The sequence below is a fragment of the Marmota marmota genome, unplaced genomic scaffold (assembly GCF_001458135.2).
Source record: "Marmota marmota marmota unplaced genomic scaffold, marMar, whole genome shotgun sequence".
Classification (NCBI taxonomy): domain Eukaryota; kingdom Metazoa; phylum Chordata; class Mammalia; order Rodentia; family Sciuridae; genus Marmota; species Marmota marmota.
In genome coordinates this window covers 16,946,077-16,968,026 of record NW_026000241.1, presented here as the reverse complement: position 1 = coordinate 16,968,026, position 21,950 = coordinate 16,946,077, and the positions used below count along the sequence as shown (strand labels likewise).

General features: G+C 39.5%; 1 protein-coding gene across 4 annotated transcripts in view; it reads left to right on the top strand.

Moving 5' to 3' along the window:
- Positions 1-21,950, top strand: part of Stac (SH3 and cysteine rich domain) — a 141,184-nt gene that overhangs the window by 80,052 nt on the left and 39,182 nt on the right. For all 4 annotated transcript variants that reach the window (XM_048795523.1, XM_048795522.1, XM_048795525.1 and 1 more), the window contains 4 exons: positions 8,249-8,349; positions 9,855-9,936; positions 11,468-11,583; positions 18,490-18,568. In XM_048795523.1, coding sequence (XP_048651480.1) covers positions 8,249-8,349; positions 9,855-9,936; positions 11,468-11,583; positions 18,490-18,568 — 378 coding nt within the window. The remainder of the gene's footprint in view (positions 1-8,248; positions 8,350-9,854; positions 9,937-11,467; positions 11,584-18,489; positions 18,569-21,950) is intronic.

Here is a 21,950-nt window from a genome sequence, read left to right as displayed (position 1 = left end):
AGCAGATCTGCTGATATGCAGAAGGCTGGGGGAGAAGGGAAGAGAACTGGACTTCAGAACTGGTGTCTTTCCTCACTCACTGCATATCCTTGGGCTTCTGTTCACTACCTATTAAAATGAGGGAATGAAAATTCTTATCTCACGGGACTGTTGGAATCTTAAGAGAAAAAATTCCAGTACTGGGCTCCACATCTAGGGATTTCTATACTCAACATTTGTTCATTCTTTCCAGGGAAGTTACCAGTTGTGGTTATCCTTGCCTTCCTGAGTTAAATGTTTTTTAAAAACATAGCATTTTACGTACAAAATGTAATGTTCACTTATTAATAAAATGAGGTTATATCCAGGAAATGTTTAACATGGTACACAAGAGCTCAAAATTTTTAATTCCTTTCTGCAGAATCAGGAATTCAGGTTTCTAACTTCTAGTACAATGTTCTTTCCTCTCAGATGAATGTGTGTGTGTGTGTGTGTGTGTATACATTCACTGACAAGCTCCCTCAAAATATTAGTTCTATTTTTTCCTCTCCATTTTCTTCTTTCAAATTATTCTTTTTCCGTATAAGGAGGGACAGAATCATTCCCAGTGGCTTCATTTGGCTTAGTTGACTTTATGTGACTTTAGAATCTTTAAATCAGTATATCAAAGAGAAACAGCATGTGAGGGTAATGGAAATACATCCCAAGTTCTGTACATATTTTTTAAATCCCACTGTGAAGCACTAGCTTCTTGAAATCATTCTGGGATTAGATTTCTGAAGCCATGAGTTTTTCATAGTAGCACTAAAGATGTACTTTTATGATTTATTTGTGGAAATCAAGCTCCTCCATGTGACCATTCAAGACATCATTTTTATATGTTAAGCCAATTGCCTTTTCTTTGAGTTTTTACATGAAAGTATGACAAATTGTCTTGCTTAAATACTCCTATAGTTAGGTATGTGTTGGTCTAGCATAGCAGGCACTTCTGGGTGCTATGTATGAGGTAAAAGCAATGATGAAATCCAAGGCATCTCTTTCTCAGGCATAACAAAGCATATTGTAGATCTCCTGGGGAACATGACACTTGGTGACTATTCATACCATAAGGAGGAAGCAGAGGCCAATGTGAACTGTTACCTGGGAGAAGACCTCAAGCAAAGCCACAAACGTTTGAAGAGCATAGCTACCTTGATCCTGCCAGATGTCAACATCTGCTTTGAGAAAGGTGTGAAGAGCTGATAGCAGAGAAGAGGGAGTGAGTTCCAGAATCAGCCTTCATCTGACTTCCTAGTCAAGCAGGCAATTTAAGGAATAGTACTAGGCCTGGATTGGAGAGTGCCCTGGAGCTTGGAGAGTTCTAGGTCCCAACAAACCAGGATGTGGCCACATTGGAACATTGGTATAACAATCAAGACCAGCCCACACAGTCAAGATCTGCAGGCAGTTCAAACCTTGTGGTCCAAACCTGAGTCTAGACCCCAGGAGTCAGGGGCCACAAGAAGTTTAGCTCTTTTTGTAATATTAGTGGGAAAACGCCCCAATATTCTCTTAGCCTGGATATTTGTCTGGCCCAGGCGTGGGTTGAAATATCCCTCCAAAGAGAAAATAATGTAGGTCATGCCAGGCATTTTACTGGTCACAGTAGAGCCAGAAGTGAATATACACGTGTTTCGAGTCAGGTCCCACATGGTAGAGGAGGAGATGGCCTGATGTGATAGGTGCTCTAGCAACACTGAGAGCCAGAGGAGGGTGGTGTGTTCTGCAGTTGCAGAGGGAGAGAGGGTATTGGCAGGAGGCTTTGGATTGTACACAGAGATAGTTCATGCATTAGAAGCTACTTATTATCTGAACAATGGACAATGCTAGCTGCATTGTTGCCTGTTTTTATAACTCAGCAACAGTTATATTCTTGTCTTTAGTTTAGAAATATAGACTATCATTTTTACTATTATTTGTATAGATCCTAGCCTTTAAGTACCAAGGGTCGGGGCACCCAAAGCTTACCTATTGCTTTTGCTTTCATGTCTCCAGCTTTGAGTCCCTTTTGTGAAATGGCCATTTAGCTCTCTCTGGGCTCTGTACACTCTTGATACAGGCATCCCTAGTAGGGTCCTTTGCTAAGATCCAGTAACTAAACCAATAAAATCAGGGCCTGGAAAAATCTTTGGGCTATCTTGCTTGTATTTACCTTTGAATCATTTATAGATATTGTACGCAACCTAAGAAATATTTATGGCCATACAATAGTCTCTTCTTAGCCATAGTTTTGCTTTCCTCCATTTTAATTACCTATGGTTAACTGTGGCCTGAAAATATCAAGTAGAAAATTCCATGAACAAACAATTCAAAAGTTTCCAAATGTGCATACCTTTCTGAGTAGTGTGATGAGATCTCATGCTGTTCACTCTGTCCTGCCCAAGTGTGAATTATCCCTTCATCCAGTGTATCAATGCTGTATGTGCTACCTGCCCATCAATCACTTAGTAGCCATCTCCATTATCAGACCAACTGTCACAGTTTCCCTGTACTTGTGTTCAAGTAAGAAGGTCGGTAATAGCCAAAGGCTACATCACAATGCCTGAGTCATTCACTTCACTTCATCTCATCACATGGTATCATCTCACATCCTCACTAAAGAAGGATGAATTCAGCCCAAGAAGATATTTTGAGAAAGAGAGACCTCATTCATGTAAATTTTGTTACAGTGTATTATTCTAATTCTTCTATTGTATTATTAGTTATGGCTAATTTCTACTGTATCTAATTTGTAGATTAAACTTTATTCTGTGTATGTATAGTAAAAAAACATCGTCTATATAGGGTTGGGGACTATCCATGATTCCAGGCTTCCACTGGGGTCTTTAACATATTGTCCACTGAGGAAAAAGAGTACTACTGGATTTATAGATAGACATACACCTGCATACACACACACACACACACACACACACAGATACATTTATACATGAAATATACGTGTGTGTGTATATGTGAGAATAGAGTTTCCCAACTCATAGTAAAAGGTGTTTTTATTATCTAAGCTACAACAATTTTCATCAAATATATTATATAAGAGTAATTCTATGATTCTACAAACTGAAAACAAACTAAATATTAGTTGACTATTAATTTAAATACTATGTTATGATTACATTTACTTTCTTACACAAACATTTTTTTTTCATTCTCCAAATTGCTTCTGCAATTAAGAGATCTAAATTGTAAAGCATTATTTTATCTTTAACTTTGACATTATATGAAATTTGACTAAGGGCTAAGCAATGCCCAAATTGCAAAATGTTATCAAAATTAGTCTGGCCAATGGTTTAACATACATATGTAATAAATTTCATTTAATAAGAAAACAGGAGTATGTAGTCTAATGTAGTAGATTCAGTCACCAGCCTTGAGAAAAAATTTTTCAAAAATTTCTCCCAGCATATGTGTAGACTTCATGTTCTAGAGCTTTAACATTTGATTCTCTATGGACAGCTCATTGTTCATGAAAAAGCCCAGAATCTGACACCTAATGGGTACCTTATTGACTTGCATTGGTCCATTTTAAACTCCATTTGAATATTATGACTAACATGCTTAATAATTTTAATCATAACTCACGAAACTCTTAGATTTAACCCAGAACTTCAAATTTCCAGGGAAAAACTGATGACTTTGTAATAACTGGCCCCATGCTTTACCTATATCTAATATGCCGGGAGTCATATTATTCCAAGGGGCCAACTTGACCCTGTTTCCAGAGACTTCTTATTTATTTATTTAGTCATAGTAGTATATAAGAACAGTTTCAAGACAGGTTGTACTTGAAATGGAAGCTGTCCCATCTCAAATTCACTTCTAAAAGGCAGCCACTTTCACCTCTAATTGTTTCCCCTTGCATTTATGTCAATAGTTCTAAATGCTGTGATCTGCTGCTATTTATTGATTAATCAAACATTTATTGTCTTCCTGCCATAAAAGATAGATTCAGCTCTTAGACCACCAGCACCACTTCTTATTCTTTCCTTCCTTGTGCTGACCTTTCCAAAAGAGTTATATTACAATCTTTGCCCCCTTGCTCCCTCTTCCCAAGTACTTTTATCACAATTTTGTGCTAACTAGATGGTCAATTTATGCACTATGTATGACTACTGTTAATTTCTAATTCAAGGGTTACATTGTGATTACATTTCTTTTCTTACATTTTATTTTCCTCCAATTGAAGTTGCCTTTTTACCTACTGAATTTTTTTTCATGCATCTGTACTTTTTTCAAATGCTTCCACAGATTTCTCAAATGCCAAGTTCTTTTATAATAGTCAAATCTCAAAATAATCAATAAACTTTTAAGGTCCCCCCTTCCTTTTATTTTCAGCATACTGCCTTATTTCATCTTGCAGCTCCAGTCTACACCTATTGCAGAGCTGTTATATGGGGATATCATTTATCTCTCCTCCATGTCAGCTCTGTTGTGCACTAGATCTGATATTCTTCTCTTTTTTGATTTATTCCCTCATTTTTTAATAGGCACATTCTCCAGCAATTTCTTTAAGATCATGGGGAAAGTAAACATTTTGAAACCCTAAATACATATTTATTCAACCTTCACCTGTGTTTGATAATTTGGCTGGGTATAAAATTCTGGGGTGGAAAACATTTTCTCTCAGAATCTTGAAATTTGACAGTTTTCAAAGTTCCATGGCCTTCTAGTTTCCAAGTTGCTTTGAGAAATCTAATGTTATCTTCTATTAAACTGCTTACTATACCATCCATTGCTTTCTATCTCTATATGTTGAACTCACTTCTACTCTGACTACTCTTCTAAGTAAACTTGTTCTTTGGAGTCTATGCCATTTTTAAAAAAAATACCTTGACTGTAGCTTTAGTGAAGTTTTGATATAACTAAATGGGAAATTCTTTGACCAGTCCATTTTTTACCCAAAGTCCAGTGAAATCTTTATTAAACCTATTAAATCCTTTAATATATGTGTGTGTGTGTGTGTGTATACCCTGACTTAAAATATAGCTCAACTTCTGAATTTTCAATTTTGTGAAGGTGTAAAAGCCACATGCGTTCAATAGAAACAATACATCAAATTTTATATTTTACCTTGTTAATAATATACTACATATTATTCTTGTGATTGTGGGAAGCAGCAGCAGTGAGGCACAGCTCCCAATCTGCCAGATGGTCACAACCAATATTCTTCAGTGTACTATGCTACTGAACTATGTTTTTCTGTAGGTCAAGTGCACCACATGCACTTTTTACTTAATATTTTCAACTTATAATTAAGTTTATTTATTAGGATATAACCCCATTATAAGTCAAGGAGCATCTGTAGCATGACAGTATTCTATTAGCAATTCTGATGGTAGGTAGACTATTCCCATTTGGTGATGAGATAGTTGAGGATCCAGAAATATGGCAGTTTTTTTTTTCAATTTAAAGAATCTGTACTAGACATAATATTCAAATTTAAAACTGACCTTCTCTGCTCCAGCCTAAGGCACACATACTACAATGTACTTGCAATGGAAGTCACAAGTAACAAAATAAGTCAGACCATGGCTTCTCTGTGTCTTGCTAGAGTAAACTAATGTCACTGCTGTGATGTGAATCATTCCTTTGAACTATTCTCTGAACTTCAGAGCACAAGCTCTCCTCTTCAATCACTTTTGTTATTCCACAGTGGAAATTAAAACACCTAAAACCAAATAATTGCTGGTGGTCTGACTCATACAAAACAGTGGAGTGTACAAGAACAGACATGGAAAACTGAAATCATTGTGTTTGGGTTTGAAGGAAAATTTACCTTAATATATAATGACACTATTTCAGAGTCCAGCACACAATGAAACAACTTTCATCTTTGACGTTTCTACTTACGTTTCCACATAGGGCACAAATAGCATTCTCTCATTTGAAAATGAAAAAAATAAGTAATTACTTTTCACATCTCGTCTTTTGAAAGCATAGCAGTTTCTTTCAGCTAAGCGATTATTCTCAAAAAGAAAAGGGACTTTCCAACCACTATTTATGAACACATACCCAATAATTTATGGTGTGTGCATGTGTCACCTCAGCTTTCTGTCAGCAGACAGGCTTTGTATTACACAATGCCTTCCCAGAAGGAGAATTCAGGCAACACCTGCAAAATCATTTCTAGTTCAAAGGTTTGCCCATTGCTTTTCCCAGGTGAGTTTCAGGTCCTTGCATTCCCTTTTTTATCATTGAACTAACCCCAACTTTATCTTCATGTAGGTTAAACAGATTGAGAGGAAATATTTGGGTCAAGCAGTGCAAGAGTGAAAGTAGGCAAGACCTAATCTGACTTGGGGCAAATCATTCAAACATACCCTTGAGGCTTTTAGTCTTTAAAATTAAATAATACAGATGGATATTTAACTTTTGAATACTTTTTCTATGTTGCTGATGAATCAATTTCAATAACTATCTCACACCAGTCATCATTGTTTCACTGCATATGTGACTATGAAAGAATTTTTTCATTAACTTATTTAATGCAGCCAAGCACAGTGGCACACATCTGTAATCCCAGTGGCTTGGGAGGCCAAGGCAGGAAGATCATGAGTTCAAAGCCAGCCTCAGCAAGGTAAAGCACTAAGCAACTCAGTGATGCACTGTCTCTAAATAAAGTACAAAAAAGGGCTGGGGGTGTGGCTCAGAGGTTGAGAACCCCTGAGTTCAATCCCCAGTACCAAGAAAAAAGAGAAAGAAAATTATTTAATGTATGTTTATTGGGCATCAGGCTCAGAGTGAAATATACAAAGGCAAATGAACAGACATGGTCCTAAGCCTCATTGAGCTGACAGTCCAGAGGAAAAGGAAGACAGAAGCAAGTTCTCAAGTAAATAATAATAGTGATAAATGTTATAAAAGATAACCACAGCATGCTGGGAGGAAGGATAATAGGAAAAAGATAATTTAGGCTGGAGAGAAGAAATGTTTTTAAGGAATCTTGATTGAAAAAAATACAACAGATGCAAATATGAGGGGTCTCTTAGTCAAGAGAAGAGTGGTAGAAACAGCATCCCAGGCAAACAGAGCTGTAGGTGTCAAGGCCTTGCAGAATTTAAGAGTTTGCATATTCAAGAAACTAAAAGAAGTCCACATGACTAAAACCTAGTGAACCAGAGGGGTTGGCCTGAGATAGAGTCAAAGGTGGGCTCCCACCGAATCATGAAAAGCTTTGCCACCATAGGGAACATTTTGTATGACATCAGAAAGCCAAGAAGAACCTGCTCAAAGATGTTTAAGCAAAGGAAAGAAGTGACTAAATTATATTATAAAAAGACCACTCTGGCCACTATATATACGTTGAGTTATAAAAGGGGAAAAACAGATGAAGGGGATGAGAGCACATTGGTGGGGGGAAAGGTGGATTTTTTTAATCTTGGGATACCCTCATTTTGGATCTGTAGTCAGTTGTAATAGTTAGTTGGGTGCCTGTGGACCCAGAACTCATATTATATGGACATATTCATTTTGATATCTTCACCCTAGAGACTATTTTAGTAGAGACCCACTGCCTCTCCAGGTGGTCTTCTTGGGCAAAAAAATCTGTGTAATCCTCATCTGTGCTATCACACCGTTTGACCTCATGCACCCTTTTCCTGACAGGCTTTCAGAGTGCCAGCCTTGCCAGCCACATTCTGAACCATGAACACCATCTTCCTACAGCTCTTACACTCCACACACCTGTCTGGCCTCCCAGTGCCTCTCCTTGCCTCAGCCTTGGGCTTTGGTGCAGCACTAAAATGACCAGACAGGGGCTGGTATCTGATTGAGTCCTCTCTCCCTATTGCAGAAGACCATCAACATCCCTTTCACCCAGACTTTGCCATTTCCCCTGTATCAATTATTTTCCTGAGTTTTTTCTAAGACCTCAAACCTCATGACAGGAAGGCAAGCAAGAATGGGTAAAATGATAGGACTTGCACCCCTCGGTAAGACCCAGAAAAGTAAAAAACACATGGCCTATATAAAGAGTAAGGAGAGTGGATCTTGCTAGTTTTAATTAAGAGGAAAAAGAAATGGAGAGAAACCAGAGCAGATACCTTAGGTAGAAAAATGTAGGAGACAGTCAAAGAATTTACCATTGTCTTTTTTCATTTGGGAAGTTGAGTGGAAAAGTCATTAGGAAGAACTTCCTGGTTATTGGAAGAACCTCTTTTTCAGCAATTTAGAGGGGTATCTAGGAAAGGGTAGGCTGTATCCTAACCAAAGTTTGCCCTGTGCCTAACAGGAACAAATGCCAAGCACGGACTGCGCTGCAAAGCCTGTAAGATGAGCATCCACCACAGGTGCACAGACGGCCTAGCACCCCAGCGGTGCATGGGCAAGCTGGTAAGGGCTCATGCCAACAGGAAGCCCCAGACTCCTTGCCCCAACTCCAGCTCCTCGTAGCTCTGAAGTCACCCCAGCATCCCTGTCCTGCTCACTTGGCTCCCTAATTAACATAAAGATAAAGAAGAGGTGGAGCTAAGTCAACCCTCTAGACAAATGCTGTACATTAGAGGGAGTCAGGGTCCTTAATAGAATGACTGTCTTTTCCCAAGTTGGGACTTTCTCAGTTTTAACATTGCAGTCTTTATCCGGGGACTGTTCAATTTTTTCAAAGTAGAAGTCATGCATCCCAGGAAACGCTTCTGTCCCAGGCAAACTAATGTCATTTGTTAGTTACCCTAGTGCTTAACTGGCTATCAACTCACTGAGTTTCAAAAGAGGACTAAAACCAACTGCTGGCAAAATTGAAACAGAGCTATAATAGTCTACATCACTTTAATAGACATGTTGGCCAAATGAAGAAAGATCTGATGGTCTTATCTTTCTGAGCTGATCCTAGCATCTCAGGAGTGTGGGCTTCAATCCTGATGCCTCACATTGATAAAAAGCAACCCAATGCCTGTCTGAGGGTATTTGAAACTAGGATGGCCAAAGATTATACCAATGGTTTCTACTATAGAAAATAATTCAATGGAACATAACAACTGTCTTCAAAAAATGTAAGATCATCACATTTTCTGGTTCTAGGGAAAAGACTTAGGATCAGTAGGTGCCATGTCTTAACACTCAGATATAATATCACCAAGGACCTACCTCCAGGGCTAGGGAATGCTCCTATCACCTTCCTGCCACTGACAGTGCTCAGATAAAGCAGGACGCCACTTGTCAGGAACACGGGAGAAGATCTCAGGATTCTAGTAGAAACCAGGTCACCAAGTTCCCTTCTAACACTGGGAGTTCTAAGTCCAGGTTCTTACAAAGTTTATCCACTTCCTTTGATTGGCAGTGTCCTTTTTTTTCTCAAATCCCTTCCACTTTCACCTGTTCCCCTTCTCCTTCTTCAGTGATCATTCTCACAAGCCAAGACAAAGATCCCGGATGAGAGATCACAAACACAGAAGAGAATCCAGAAAGAATAGAACATGATTCTGAGGAAAACTCTTCAGATATGCCTTTAGGTCTTGGGGTCTGCTTTCTCATGCCCAGGACTTTATGAATTTAATAAAGCACAATCATAAACTGTGGCAAAAGAATGCAAGGCAATCCCTTTGTCCTGGGAGATAATGAGCGCATGGCACACAGCAGAAGCTGCAGTACACAGCAAGGGGAAAAGAAATAGTATGTCAAGCCAGGGCCAGGAACTCGCTGTCTGGATAGGGCATAACTTGCTTATTGCCATCCATCTTTTCTCCTCCCCACTCCCCTTTCAGCAGTGAGTTATAGAATTAATAGGACAAGTCAGCATCTTAAAGGGAGACAACAACTGGTTTTATTTTTAGGACTTACGTGATTTTCTCCATCTCTTCAATGACATTAAGACCCTCTCTTTCTTATTCTCTCTCCAGCCAAAGGGGTTTCGGCGTTACTACAGCTCCCCCTTGCTCATCCATGAACAGTTTGGATGCATTAAAGAAGTTATGCCCATTGGTGAGTTGGACATTCATGAGTTGAGTTGGGTTTTGAGCTGCAGAGTTAGTAATAGGTGCTGTCCTCCAAGGACTTCCAATGGCATTTGCCAGTAAATGGATGGAACTGGAGAATTTCATATTAAATGAAATAAGCCAGTCCCAAAAAACCAAAGGCGGAATGTTCTCTCTGATATGTGGATGCTAACCCACAACAAGGGAAGGGAAGATTAGAAGTTCATTGGACTAGACAAAGGGGAATGAAAGGAAGGGGGGTTGAATGGGAATAGAAAAGACAGTAGAATGAATCAAACGTATCTTTCCTATCCTTATATGTGAATATGCAACCAATGTAACTCCACATCATATACAACCACAATATTGGGATCCTAATTGGAACAAGTTATTCTTGTTCTATGTATATATGATACGTCAAAATATATTCTACTGTCACATATATCTAGAAAGAACAAATTAAAAAAAATAAAACAGTGGCTGTCTTTGTTTGGTGGCTGCTTGGGTTGTAATTGTTTTGCTGGAGGAGAAACAGAAGGTGGACCAAATTCTTCAAAAAATTTTCATCCTGATGAAGTTTGAAAAACACTCATGCCCCAAAGGCTCCTGATATGCTTTCTCAGTCATGAGCAGCATGGAAGAGTGGCAAGAGCATGGAGCACAGCTTCCCAAGGACCTGTGCAGAGCTGGTGGCCTACTGTTCTCTGCACAAATAACTGGATCTGTCAGATCCTACAAACTGAGAAGGGCAATCACTGTTTTCATAGTTGTTGTGAGATAGGTAGATAGATAGATAGGTAGATAGATAGGGATAGAGACAATATATAGTATCTGATATGATAGTATATCTGATATAAATATGACATATACTGAGTATATACTATAGACAATAAGCATAAAGTGGGAACTCAGGAAATCTCACTTATTCTTTAATGAGGAACTAAATAATGCCCTATATTTATAGATATTCTGGCTTAGATTTCTTCTTTTATAATACCTTTCAATTTTCTTCTTTCTTCTTTTTTTATTTTTTTTTTTCATTCTGTCTCTAAAAATCTCGACATCTATTTTTGCCTTTTTGGCTGGACAGGTTTTAAAGTAGAAATTTATAAACTGGAAACCTTTTAATTAGAAATTTATGAAGCCTGGTAATTTCAAATCCCTTTGAAAAAACACTTGCCCCCTGCTGCAAACATTGTGTCTCAAGAATGTGCCCTAGTGAGCAGAGCCTTTCTCTGGAGGAAATGAAAAGGGTCTCTGGAGTCCTGGGGATGGATCAGGAAAGAGGAAAACCAATCACTCGGGGACAGTTTCAGAGCAGAGTCCTGGCTGGAAGTTCTGGGTGCCATGGTGAATGTGCACATGGTGGTGTGGAGGTCACGTCTGTGCGGGAAGCTGGATCTTCCCCAGGGCTGGCAGGTCATCTGCAAAGAACCTACTTCTCTTCTCGGAGGATGATAACCCAGGAGTGATGCGTGGTGGGCGGGGTGGGCCCTCTCCAGTGAGCTTTCTCAGAAAAGCTTTCTCTTCTGTTGCAGCCTGTGGCAATAAGGTGGACCCTGTCTACGAGACCCTTCGCTTTGGCACTTCCCTGGCCCAGAGAACGAAGAAGGGCAGCTCTGGCAGTGGCTCTGATTCACCTCACAGGACCTCTGTAATTGTCCTCTCCCCCCCTCAGTCACTCATGGTGTCTCGGGCAGGGCCAGCCTCAGGTGCAGCAGTGTAAGAGATTTCATCTGAATGTGCCATGAGGATGATTCTTCTGAGAGTCAGGCTACCTCCAAAGGGTAACTCAAAGTGCTCTGGGCCACTAAGGGCTGACTTTCTGTTGTCAACGCCCAGGGCACATTTTACTTTTCTGCTCAAAGATCATTCTCTTGGCCTCATGACTTTTCCCATATACCTGTTTTGTTTTGTTTTTGTTTTTGTTTTTGTTTTATCCTGTCACCAATATTAGATGGTATATCAGTCAACACTTAAGAAATATTTGGCTGAGTCAGACATGGAGGTACACACCTATAATCCCAGTGACTGGAGAGGCTGAGGCAGGAGGATCCCAAGGTCAAGGCTAGCCTCAGCAGCCTAACAAGGCTCTAAGCAATTTAGTAAGATCTGTCTCAAAATTAAAAAAAAATAAAATAAAAAGCAGGGCTGGAGATGGAACTCAGTGTAAACACACCTACAGGTTCAATCCCCAGCCCCCCCCCCACCCCCAAAAAAAGAAAGAAAGAAGGAAGGAAGGAAAAATAAAAGAAATATTTGACTCAAACAATGGGCAAAAACAGAGAAGGTCTGGATGTTTGCATTTCTCCTTCTAGCTTTATCCCAGTTAAAAAAAGATAGCTATTTCTCATATTTTCTCACTCCTTTCTAAGACAAGGTGTCCCTTGATTTCACAGAAAAATGGCCCTCCCTGGAAATGCTCGACCTGTGACTCAGTAGAACCTCTCTCCAAGGGACACTCACCCTCCCAAACACCTCTTTTGGTTCATCTGACCTAAACTGACTATTTAATGTATTTCTGTGCCCACCCTGTCTCTGGCTCTCCCATTCATAATTTCTATAAATGGTCCAAGATGCCACACCCTTGCTGAAAGCCACCATCCCTCCTAAAAAATGGCAAGGACTTTCAAGTGCACATGGCCATTCAGGAAGGCCTGAATAAGGCTGCATAAGGTTGCAGGACTGGAACTTTATGGCAGGACTCAGATGAGCCTCCAAATGGTCTACCCCTCTGAGTCATCATCAGGTGACTAGAGGAGGAGTAGAAGAAGGCAGAACACACCCCTGGAGGTGTCCTCAGGGCTGAGCTGAGGCAGCTCCCTCACTGGCTGCAGGTCTATTCATAAGATAGTCTGAGACTCTAGGCAGGGAATGTGATCAAGCCTGCAGGTAGATGTGTTTGTGGGTCTCTGATGCTACATGGTCGTTCTAGAAACCAATTCACTGAAATCTCTGTTCTTCAGAAACTCCACTGATTTATCTCACTCAAATAATTATAAAATAATTTTTAATCTTTTTCCTGGCTCATGCATAACATTTATGCTAATGAGGTTTTTCTTTTCCTTTTTTTTTTTTTTTTTTGCAATTTAACACACACAAATAAAAAGCCCACATTTACTAATTTTTGAAAACCAAACCAAGAGAAGAGAAAGTTGAAAGTGGTGGCATTATTTTAAAATATACCTGAATATGCCTTATGCCCTTTTATTAAAATTAAGAACATAGGATATATATGTGTTCAAGATATTACAATAACCATGCCACAGGAAAGCTGAAGGATTTCATAGTAAGATGGAAATGTTTAGCTTCAGAAGATAGTTCCTCAAAGCAGTGAGGATATAATTTGTGACAGTTTAAGATACCTGAATCCCTACAATCTTTGCAGAGAGATTATTATCATTTGGCAGTTTAGAAGATAATTTTAATTCATTTATTGAATGAATAATTAAAATTGTGCTAAATGTAATTTTGAAAAAATATATAAAATGGATAGGAATAGAATTTATATTATAGTCATGCATCATAGGCACTTTAATCAATGACAGATAACATGTATGGTGGTGGCCCCATAAGATTATAGCAGAGCTGAAAACTTCTTATGGCCTAGTATTTTTACTGTGCATTTTCTATGTTTACATACACAAATGCTTATCGTGGTATTAAAAATTGCCTACAGTATTTAGTGCAGTCACATGTTAGTCAGGTTTATAGCCTAGAAGCAATAGGCTATGCCATATTGCCTAGGTGTGTATGGGCCATACCATCTAGCTGTGTATAAGTGCACTCAAGAATGTTTTCACAATGAAAAAATGCATTTTTCAGAACATATCCCTGTTATTAAGTGATGCATGGCTCTACATAAACTTGTTATGGCTACATGGGTAAGGTAATGATAATATAATAATAACTACATAAAGTATTTGCTATGATATAATAGTATACATAAAGTATCTAGCATAGGTCCTGGAATAATTTGCACTGAATAAATGGAAGTGGTTGCTGCTTTATTTTCACTGAGCATCCAAGTCTTAGCTGGATTTCCGTTAAACCTAAGTTATGAAGTTAAACAAGGGTGTCATCCATTCATGAGGATTTGAAAAGAGTATTTTCCAAAGCCCTCCATTGACAGGGCCCATGCCCAGGCTTTGTTGGAAACCCATGACTCATTGGAGGTTCTGCTGTTCTGCTCAGCTCATCTTCTCTGACTCATCTTCCACTTGCTCTTTAATTTGGACTTTTCCCAGGGATCTGTTTTTGCTTGGTCTTCTGGTTCTACATGCTCTTCCTGGTTGATCTTTACATTTCTCTTTTCCAACCATCATCCCTAAGCTTAGATATTTCCAGTTCTAACTTCTTGCCAAAGCACCATGCCAGTCCTACAGATACTGCAACATGAGCATATCTAGACTATTCTTGTGCTCCATTGGTGATTATGTTTCACGAGGCAGAACTCAGAAATATGTATCCTAAGTGCCCTTCTCTTTCACCAACTATCAGGACTTGAAACTCATTATCTCTCACCCAGATTACAACAAAGAAATATTTATGCTACTTTATTCACTTTGAGTGTACTCTTAGCAGCATCTCAAGTTGTATCATCCCTTAAATACATGCACAATTTTCCTAATTAAAACACTCTATTGAGTCACTTCTGCTGGAAGGACAATGCCCAAACTCTTCAGCATGGCTGATACAGATGAGCACTTGAGAAATAGTTAAAGAATGAGAAAGAATCAATAAGGGACTCTTGATGGCAGGATCCTCTGGGGTCCACAAATACTTAACTTCTCACATGCAAGCTCCCATGATACGAGGCTTTTCTTTTTTTTTTTCCCTGAATTCACCAAGCTCTTGATATCACATCTTAGAAAATATTGCTCTCTACAATTGCAATTCTTTAAGATACAACTTGATTTCTATAAAAATAAAAAGTAGAGTCCCCAGACTCCCTCAAGCATGACCAGTCATTCCTTCCACAAGCTTTCAAGAGCTCCTTTCTTATTGGATATACTTGATTACACAGTAATTATCTTCTTTTGCATCAATTTCCTTAACTAGATAGTAAGTGGCTATACATCAGGGGCTCCTTCCTTATTTACCTCACTACACCAGGACCTTGCAAGGTCTCCGGCACATAGTGAGCACTTGAGAAATGGTTGAAGAATAGAGAAGAATTAATGAGAGACTCTTGAAGACAGACCTCAGAATCTTCCAGGGTCCACATAACACTTCATTTCTCACAGCCAACCTCCAGGAACAGCTCTCTGAAAAGCCATGCTCTGTCTAGTCACCCACACGTTGTCTCTAACTCTGCAGATAACATTCCCCCAGAGCTTCCTGCTTTGGCTGGGCACCTCTTCCCTGTTCCCCGTTCTCCCATAGCAACTGATTTATATAATGCTTAGTAATTTTTGCTTTTTTGTTTAATTGTTCTCTTGCTTTTCCAATCACCTCTTCCACTAAGACAGAGCTGTTTAAATGCAAGCGCTCTGTTTGCATTTTATTTCCAATACCTTATATCTGTGATTCTCAAACTTTGGTGGGCATCAGAATTCGATGGGGGAACCTAATAACAGCACAGAGGGAGAGGTTCTGCCCTATGTGAGTTTTATCAGCAACCCAGATGATCCCAATACCCACCAAAATTTGAGAAACATTCATCTATGTAGTGTCTGTCCATTACAAATTCTCACTAAATCTATGGTGTATAAAAAAAAAAAAAATGAACACCAAACTCTCTAAACTTCTAAGAAGGACTTAAAGCTGGCAGTAAATTTGAATTAAGTACTTAAGTTTGGTTCCAAGGAAATCAGCCCTGCCAGCTCCTTCCTCTTTCTTTGTCTTATTCACAGTTGCTATCTGTGTGGACAGCTTTTAAATCACACATGTACAGCAACCAGAAGGCTGGATCTAAAGCTTGGAAATAAGATCAAAGGATGATAACCCTCTGCCAGATCCTATCGACCACATCACACCTTTCTCAAGGGAATGAGAAGGACCTGCGCTGCCAATGAGTGGCTTCCCCCAGAGCCACATAGAGCTGGTTTGCAGCCCATACCCCTTCACCCATTGTCCCTTACAAGTCAAGACTTTTTGTAGCTACCACCTAGCAAGCCAAAAGAAAAGCCCAAATAAAACTGATCAGAGTGAAGAGAGACTTCTTTCCACTTTGACCTGCATTTTGACCAGACTTGCATTCTCTCACGTCTCTGATGAGAGCCAATATATCCTCATTCCACTCCAACATAAGCATTTCCCACTCTTATATGAGACCAGCATTGGAGAAAAGGTAAACAGAAGGCCAAGGTGAGGCAAGGGTGGAGAAGAGGCTCCCCAGAGATGACCTTGAACTATCCATATAAAGAGTAGGTGGCTGACTGCTCCTGCAGTCCTTAGCTTTGCTGATCATATGACAAAGAGACATCCTTAGACACATTCCATAGTTTGCAATGAACATTTTAGCCTCCATTTTTGGCTAACTGTAAGAAGCAGCAAAACCATCAGAGGAATAACTGAAGGATGCTCAGTTCGCTTTCATCTCTAAAATACCTTTGTTTCTAACAACATTTGGACCCTGTAAACTGATTTTAGGAGCAAAAAGCACAGTTTCTGATTGTGTCAATAGGGTGTCATTCCTCACTGTCCAGTTATTCTAGTACTGATTCCATCAGTAAATATTTGTTGGAGTTTTGCTTATTGAAGGCATTGTTCTGAAAACCACAGGGAGACAAAGAAAAATCAAATTGCACTTGAGTATCTGTCACCTCACTCTTTTCCCAGAGACCAACTTGCCTCTGTAGAAGAAAACAGAGACAATTGATTGGTACTTTAAAATGATTTTGCTTCCTTCCTGCAGGGTCAAGTGATAATGAACTTCAGCCCCTTGCCATTCTTTAATGCTGTTATGTCCTAAAGCTAACTCATTCCCACATAGCAAAGCTTTGTTCTGCAGGTTTATTTTCTTCCAGGGCTGAGGAGGCATTTGTTCTACATTGTCCAGAAGTCATTGCCTGATGGTTTTCCAAATCGTTATGTTTTCAAAGAATGTTCTAGAATATAAAAAGCCTGATGGCTTTGGGGAGGCTTTGGTTTTTTTTGAAGTAACTTTAAAAAATATATTCTGGTTAGTTTGTGAATAATCTCAGTTTCATAAGATTAAATTGAAATAAATGAAATTCCCTGTAAAGCATTTGTGTGTAGAAATCATAAGCCTCAAAAAGAGCAGGGTATGAATGATGAGGACCTTGTGCTGGGTTGTTAGGTTTCTTTTTTCCCCCCTTGTGTTTTCTTTTGTTTCCTTCTGATGTGTCATGAAAGTAAACTCTCTGGGGGAAAAAATCTTCAAGCTAAACTGTAACAAAAATCTGTCTTGAGTGAGGCCTTGCTAAGCAACTTAGCAAGACCCTGTCTCAAAATAAAAAATAAAAACAGCTGCAGATATGGCTCAGGGGATAAGCATTCCTGTGTTCAATCTCTGGTACCAAAAAAACAAAAATCTGTCTTGGAGGATGGTTCTCAAGCACTCTAGAGCTGATGAGGAAAGTAGGAAGGTGAACTTATCTTATTCCACTCCAATAAAATGTAAACAAATTATTTTTTAGAATGTGATTTTCTCATCCTCTTGGAAGAGGTAGAAATGAGATAGGGTATCTGATCATGTAAAAGTGGCCATAAGTGGTGTGCTGGTGAATGTTTAACCAACCAGGTTAGAGTTGATCCTGAATTGTAACATATGCCAGTTCCCATGACCATGACCAGCCTGATATGACAATGTGATAACCCTGAAGGCTCTCACCAGCCCATGCAGCCAACATATCATTGGATGGGTCCACTCCCCCACGTCCCACTATTTATTAGTTGTGGGACCTCCAGGAAAATCACTGTTTCTGGGATGCAGATTTCTACCTGAATCTCTCATAGGATTATTGTAAAGAATAAATGAGATGATACATGCAAAATTCTTAAAAACAGCACATGGTAAGTAATCAAGAACCATTAACTAATTGGAATGCCATTGTTGCTGTCTTTATTATTTCTGAAACCTAGATGGAAGAATGACTATGCCTTCTCTTCTTTAAAAAAAAGGAAGAATAAACATTACAAAAATAATTGATTTTGGCAGCAATGTAAATAGCACTTTATTCCTACCTAAGTAGTCATCCTTCAATAGTGCATCTGGTTCTCTATAATTAGTATTTAAAGCTCACACACACAAAGAGTTACAGTTTCATTGAGATTTTTTTAAGTGACAGGATATGGGCAGGAATTCTGATTTCTCTCTGCTGTCTCTTCCTGGGAAGAAGCTCATCCAGCATTCATTGGGCACCTACCAAGGCCAAGCCTGAGCCTGAAGGGAGGCACTTGAGGACCAAGAGGGGACATACAGCCTTTCTGAAGTTAGCCATCAGAAAAACAACAACAACAACAACAACAATAATTATTTTCTCAGGCATTGTGCAAATTCCACCTTAGCTTTTCTACTGACATGAAAACCACTGCTCAGTTGGCCCACTGATATAACATTGCTCATTCTGTGCTGTTTCCTCTTTCCTTCAAGACTTCAGACCTTGTGGAGGTTCCTGAAGAAACTGATGGGCCAGGAGACGGGTATGACCTAAGGAAACGCAGCAACAGTGGTAAGTGACATAAATGTCCCAGCACAAATAGGAACACATTAGTCAGGATTCAGGTAGAGTCCATTTCCAGTCCCCTCTCTTTCTCTGCTAGATCTAGAATCCAATCTGGAAAATCTAATATCAGTATTCTGGAAGGAAACGGGGCATAGTTCCTGGTCAATTTCAGACGCTTGATTCTGACATCTCCTTGAATTCTCCTACCTTAGGGGCTTAGCCATAGTGAGGCTCAGGAGTCACTTCCAGACCTTTCTGTAACTGTGTTATTTCCTCCCCTGTCATAGATTCTATTAGAAAACTATACTACAGAGCAACTACTTTGCACTACATCCAAAGTACCTGAAACAGGTGAGGGAGAGGCATCGGCGAGGGGAGATTGCTCCTCACACACAGCTGCTACCTAGAAGAGATGACTAAAACTAAAAAAATGAATCATACAATCCAAACATTCTTAATCAATATTATGTAATCCTCTAATAGCTTAAGCCCTTGTTACAATAATTTCTAAAACATTCATTAAATGCCACATACATAGTATTTTTCATTAAAATCATGAAAAAAAATCTCTTAAACAAAGATTAAAAACACACAGCCAGACCCTTACATTACATTCTCTGCAAGCCATTTTTGACATCCACTACCATTTAACCTTCACTCATTTATTGAAAAATGTTTGTGAAGCATTTATAATCACCAGCAAAAATACAGCAGTCATAAAACCTGTCCTCAGGTTGCTCACAGGCTAGGGAGGCTACAGGTCCTGACCTGTGTTGAGAGCATTTTTGTGGCAGAGTGAGCTCCTCCAGGCTTCAGTCCCTGTCTGCCGAGAATGGAGCTGTGCTGCCTTGGGTAGATGTTCCACATGACTAGTCACCCCGCCTTTTCTAGTCTGCAGGCAGAAGTTTTGCAATCAATACTGCCTAGCTGCTTTGGCAGCAGCATTTTAGGAGATATTGCTTCCACAGCCTTAGCTCTGGGAATTCATTTATGTCTCTTCTCTAGTTAGGACTGTGTCTGTGTGGGTCCCATAAAGCACTATGTGCTTGGCTACCCCCATGACTCTCCTTCCTAAATAAGCATCAGCACTCACCCTGGGCTTGCCAAGCCCACACACATCTGCTAAAGCTCACTGCTAGGGTGAGGATTCTTTAGCATTACATGGGGAAAACACTACTTTAGATGGATGCAAACATTGGTTGAGCACTTAGCAGTGCCATTAGAGAGACACATTAGAGGGTGTTGGCTGCCAAGGGAACCTCACAGCAGGCAGTACCAACTGCAGGATCAGCCTAGCCCCAGTCCATCTGGCATTGCAGGTCCAGCAATATAATTTGGTTAGTAACCCCAGCATTCAGTGTCTGAGCAACTAACACACCAGAAACTTCTATATAAACCAGACGTGCATGTTCAGACTTCAAGTCTGGTCATCCACTCAGTCCAAGTGCCTTCATTCTTCCCCTGATGCTCTTCCCACCAACACCACGGATGTCCTTCTCACTACCCACTGGATATTAGGTCCTTGGTGCATCCTTGCTCTGGAGGCAAAGCACTGCACTTAATAATTGTGTGACCTTGAAGTAGTGACCTAGCCTTTCTCCTCCTCAATCACCCCTACTCTGAAATGAAAATAATGGTAACGCCAAATCCATAGGATCACTGTGATCTTTGAGTGAATTAACAAATGTAAATACCATCTGTAATGGTGAGGATGCCAAATTTCATCTTCAGCATTAGGCTTTCCTGCTGCCTCCAGATCCTGATAGCCTACTGATCATGGCCCTCTGGATGTGGAATAGCACCTTAAAGTTGTAACATTTGCAAACTTGACTCTTGATGCTCCCACCCAGCCACCCAAATGGGCTCTTTCCACAATCGTCTCTGCTCAGTAAATAGGAACTCTATCAACCCATCCATCAGGCCAGAGTTTTTGATATTAGGTTTGACTTTCATTTCCTCTCATACCTCATATCAAATCTGTCAAGAAATCCTCTCTGCAGCTTCTCAGACTTATGCCCAGCAAATGCCCACCATTTAACTCTGCCTATGCTACCCAGGTCTGGCTCTATATATTTTACATGATAGTTAAATCCTCTGTTTACCCTGAGGATTTCTCTCCAAAGGTGGTCTTAAGGAAATTTTATAGTATGAAGAGCTACACTTAGAAATCATCAATATGAAGCATAGTTGCTATTTAAAAAAGTCATCATGAGGTCATGAAGGGTCAGAGATTCAACTTAGACCAAGCATGGTTCCTGGACCAGCAGACAGGGTACCTCTTAGAAGAATTTTAGAAATGCAGACCTATAGTCATCCAGACCTGCTGAATCAGAATTTGCATATAGATCTGTGGTTCATATGGTCATTAAAGTTTGAGAAGTAGGATTACAGGTCTTTTAATCTAACTCCCTCTCCTGCAATCTCTCTCTCTCTCTCTCTCTCTCTCTCTCTCTCTCTCTCTCTCACACACACACACACACACACACACATACACACACCATACAGAAAAGAAAACTAAGCTTCAGAGTAACACTCAAAAACACAGTTGATTGTTTTCCATCCCTTCTATGTTAAGGGGCAATTTCATAGCCTTATTCAAAGAGATCAGTTGAAAGAATTTTGTAAAATACAAACTTTTTAAAAGCTTTGGAGAGCAATTAAATATTCCTTTGATCAGCAATAGCTTTCTTTACAATATCCCCTTGGAAGCTAGGGGGATTAATTATGTAGCAGTTTGCTTCAAAATATTTTCCTTTGACTGATTTTAATTCCCTATCAATGTAGTTTGAGAAAAAACTGGAGGACATCCCCAGCTCATGTAGTTTCCCCAGGATCCCATCAGTCATGGCAAGAGGGACTGGCTTTCTAGAAGTGGTATCTGCGAAGCCAATGACAAATGGTTCTGCATTACATGTTTCATTTATGACCTAAAATAATATTTCTCACAGGTGTTATTTCCTCTAGATCTCTGAAGTACCTTAGAAGCATATATAATTCATCCTAATTTCTTTACTTCTAAGAGTGCAATCTCTGTTTTCCTCTCTTAAAAATTTTCTTGGGTAGGATTGAGTGTTTTCAGTTATTATTTTCAACACTATTCCTGAATGCATTATAGACATAGAGTGGAAAATTTGTTGGTCTTCACCTTTGGCTTAACTGTTAGAAACTCCACTAATAATAAAGTAATAAGCAAAGAAGAAATATCTGGGCTGCCTGTCTCAGCTTGAAAAGCCAAATAATAGTTTTACTGGCTGCCTTCAATAATTGCATTTCAGTATGACTGTATGTGATCCCAGTTTTCCTGGAAGAGAAACAGAGAGAGCAGGACATAAGCAATACAAATTCCTAGAAATTTTCTTCAAAAAGGACTGGGTTAATCACATCCATT